The sequence below is a fragment of the Pundamilia nyererei genome, unplaced genomic scaffold (genome assembly GCF_000239375.1).
Source record: "Pundamilia nyererei isolate P.nyererei 1_Seehausen unplaced genomic scaffold, PunNye1.0 scaffold00390, whole genome shotgun sequence".
Lineage (NCBI taxonomy): Eukaryota > Metazoa > Chordata > Actinopteri > Cichliformes > Cichlidae > Pundamilia > Pundamilia nyererei.
Window position 1 is genome coordinate 269,922 of NW_005187791.1, and position 2,277 is coordinate 272,198.

Genomic DNA, 2,277 nt, shown 5'->3' on the forward strand with positions numbered 1-2,277 from the left:
CTGGTGCAAATTACTGACCTCTGTCATCATTTTAAGTGGGGGAACTTGCACAATCGGTGGCTGACTAAATACTTTTTTGCCCCACTGTACATGTGATTACAGTAGATGAGGCACAAACAGAGCATGTGCAATTCCAACCAGCTTGAGGGTGAATATTTGGTATGACCACCTTCATTCATCATGTTACCATGAACATTTGGAACTTAAGTAAAATAAATAGATCTGTTTTTATTTTCTTTTGTTTGAACATTTCCATATTTAAAACTATTCTTTGAGTTGATCGTGACTTTTTTCCTCTGCAGGTCAAACTGCTTCCTTCATCGTTCGGCCGTCCCGTGCGGTCTCCCTGCTCAGAGTAGTCAGTCCAAAGCACCAGGCTTCATGATGTCCAAATCCGCTCTCTTAAAGGTGATCCTTCTGGGGGACGGTGGCGTGGGCAAATCGTCACTCATGAACCGATACATCACCAACAAGTTCGACTCGCACCTCTTCCACACCATAGGCGTGGAGTTCCTGAACAAAGAGCTGGAGGTGGACGGGCGCCGCGTCACCCTGCAGATCTGGGACACGGCGGGTCAGGAGCGTTTCCGCAGCCTCCGCACGCCGTTCTACCGCGGCTCCGACTGCTGCCTGCTCACCTTCAGCCTGGACGACGGACAGAGTTTCCAAAACCTGGCGAACTGGAAGAAGGAGTTTACTTACTATGCTGACATAAAGGACCCCGACAGCTTCCCCTTTGTGGTGCTGGGAAACAAACTGGATATCCCTGAGCGTCAGGTGTCTGGGGAGGACGCTCGAAAGTGGTGTCGCGAAAACGGCGGACACCCGTACTTTGAGACGAGCGCCAAGGATGCTACGAATGTAGCGTCGGCCTTTGAGGAGGCAGTGCGTCGCATTCAGATGACAGATGACAGAGATGGTCACCTCATCAGCACTGACACCAACACGGTGGACTTGCAGAGGAAGAGTCAGGCTCAGAACAGCTGCTGCTGAGCTCAGCCTTCAGTGTGTGACAGGAAGTGAGCGAGCAGGAGATCATGTGATACTCCTGCAGAGGGCACACAGGGAGTGTGTTTTCTGCAGAAAATGGGCACTGGCGGTGGCTCAGCAGCTCCACAACGCAGCCTGTGACGTCCTCGGCTGGAGTCTTGATGCAAATCAGCAGTTTTGTGCAGTTATTCATGATTTCTACACGTTATGATGTCGGTTACATTTAGTCCCTCACAGAAACAAATTGAATCATTAACATTTCTCATTTGGATGTTTCGATTTATAAATTGTGAATAACTCAAATGGGGTTTTCAATTTATTAAAAAAAACAAAGAAAACAAGCTAAATTGTGTCACCTCTAAACCACTAAACACAGGATTTCCACCAGTTGGTGTTTCAGACTCGCTGATGGTTTTTATGTCACTGATGGAGCTGCGTCTGGAAGCCACAGAAAGTCCTCTACGATTGTTTTTGCACACCGAAGCAGACACTGTGCTCAATATGAAGGAGTAAAACCTAAGCTACAAAATGGCTTTTACAGCAGTTTAATACTAATTATCCTTAAACAGACCTGCGAGTCAGATGCATACCTCTCAGAAAACAACCTAAATTTAAAGCTAGTAATGTTTTTGCTTCAGAAACACACGACACACCTTCTTTTCCATCTATATAAACACATAAATGGATGTAAACTAAATGATATTATTTTCTATTTTGGCAGCATAATAATGTCAAACCAGATATTTTCAAAATGTTGCTAGCTGGAGTTAATGTTTTGTGTTTATTAGTATTTATTCATCAGCTATTGTAATGCTTAAATTACTGTAATTACGGTTAAAGGAGTTTGTGTTTTTTAAACTGATAATAAAACAGAACCCAAAACTGGAGAAACACCGGGTATCTGTACGGTTCACTTGTGTTGCAGTACCATTGTGATCCACAAGGTGGTGCCCCTGTGTCAGAAAATGGTGAGATCGTTCCAGCGTCACACTATTCTTCCTGTATGTTAGCATTAGACCTCAGATGTGTTAGAAATTAGGCTGAATGTTAGGAGAGCTCTCCTTGGACTCTAAATAATATCCATTAAATAATAAAAAATGTTTTTCAGCAATTTTGTTGGAACATGAGTGAAAACACCCGTGTGGGCAGACTGAGTTTGTGTGGCGTCTTTCAGTTTCTTTATAGTCTGGAACCGTAGGTGTTCAGTAGTTCCACAGCTCAAATATTTAGAACCACATGCGTGCCTGAAAAAACATTATCATATCTGCTAATTTCCTTTGGCATTCT

At 43.9% G+C, this 2,277-nt stretch overlaps 1 protein-coding gene across 1 annotated transcript in view; it reads left to right on the forward strand.

Moving 5' to 3' along the window:
* The window catches only part of LOC102201687 (ras-related protein Rab-9A-like), an 8,374-nt gene extending 6,499 nt beyond the window's left edge, over positions 1–1,875 (forward strand). Inside the window, exon 3 of the mRNA XM_005752906.2 lies at positions 303–1,875. Within this exon, the coding sequence (XP_005752963.1) occupies positions 382–993 (612 nt within the window). The 5' untranslated portion in view covers positions 303–381 and the 3' untranslated portion in view covers positions 994–1,875. The remainder of the gene's footprint in view (positions 1–302) is intronic.
* Positions 1,876–2,277: the final 402 nt, after the last annotated feature.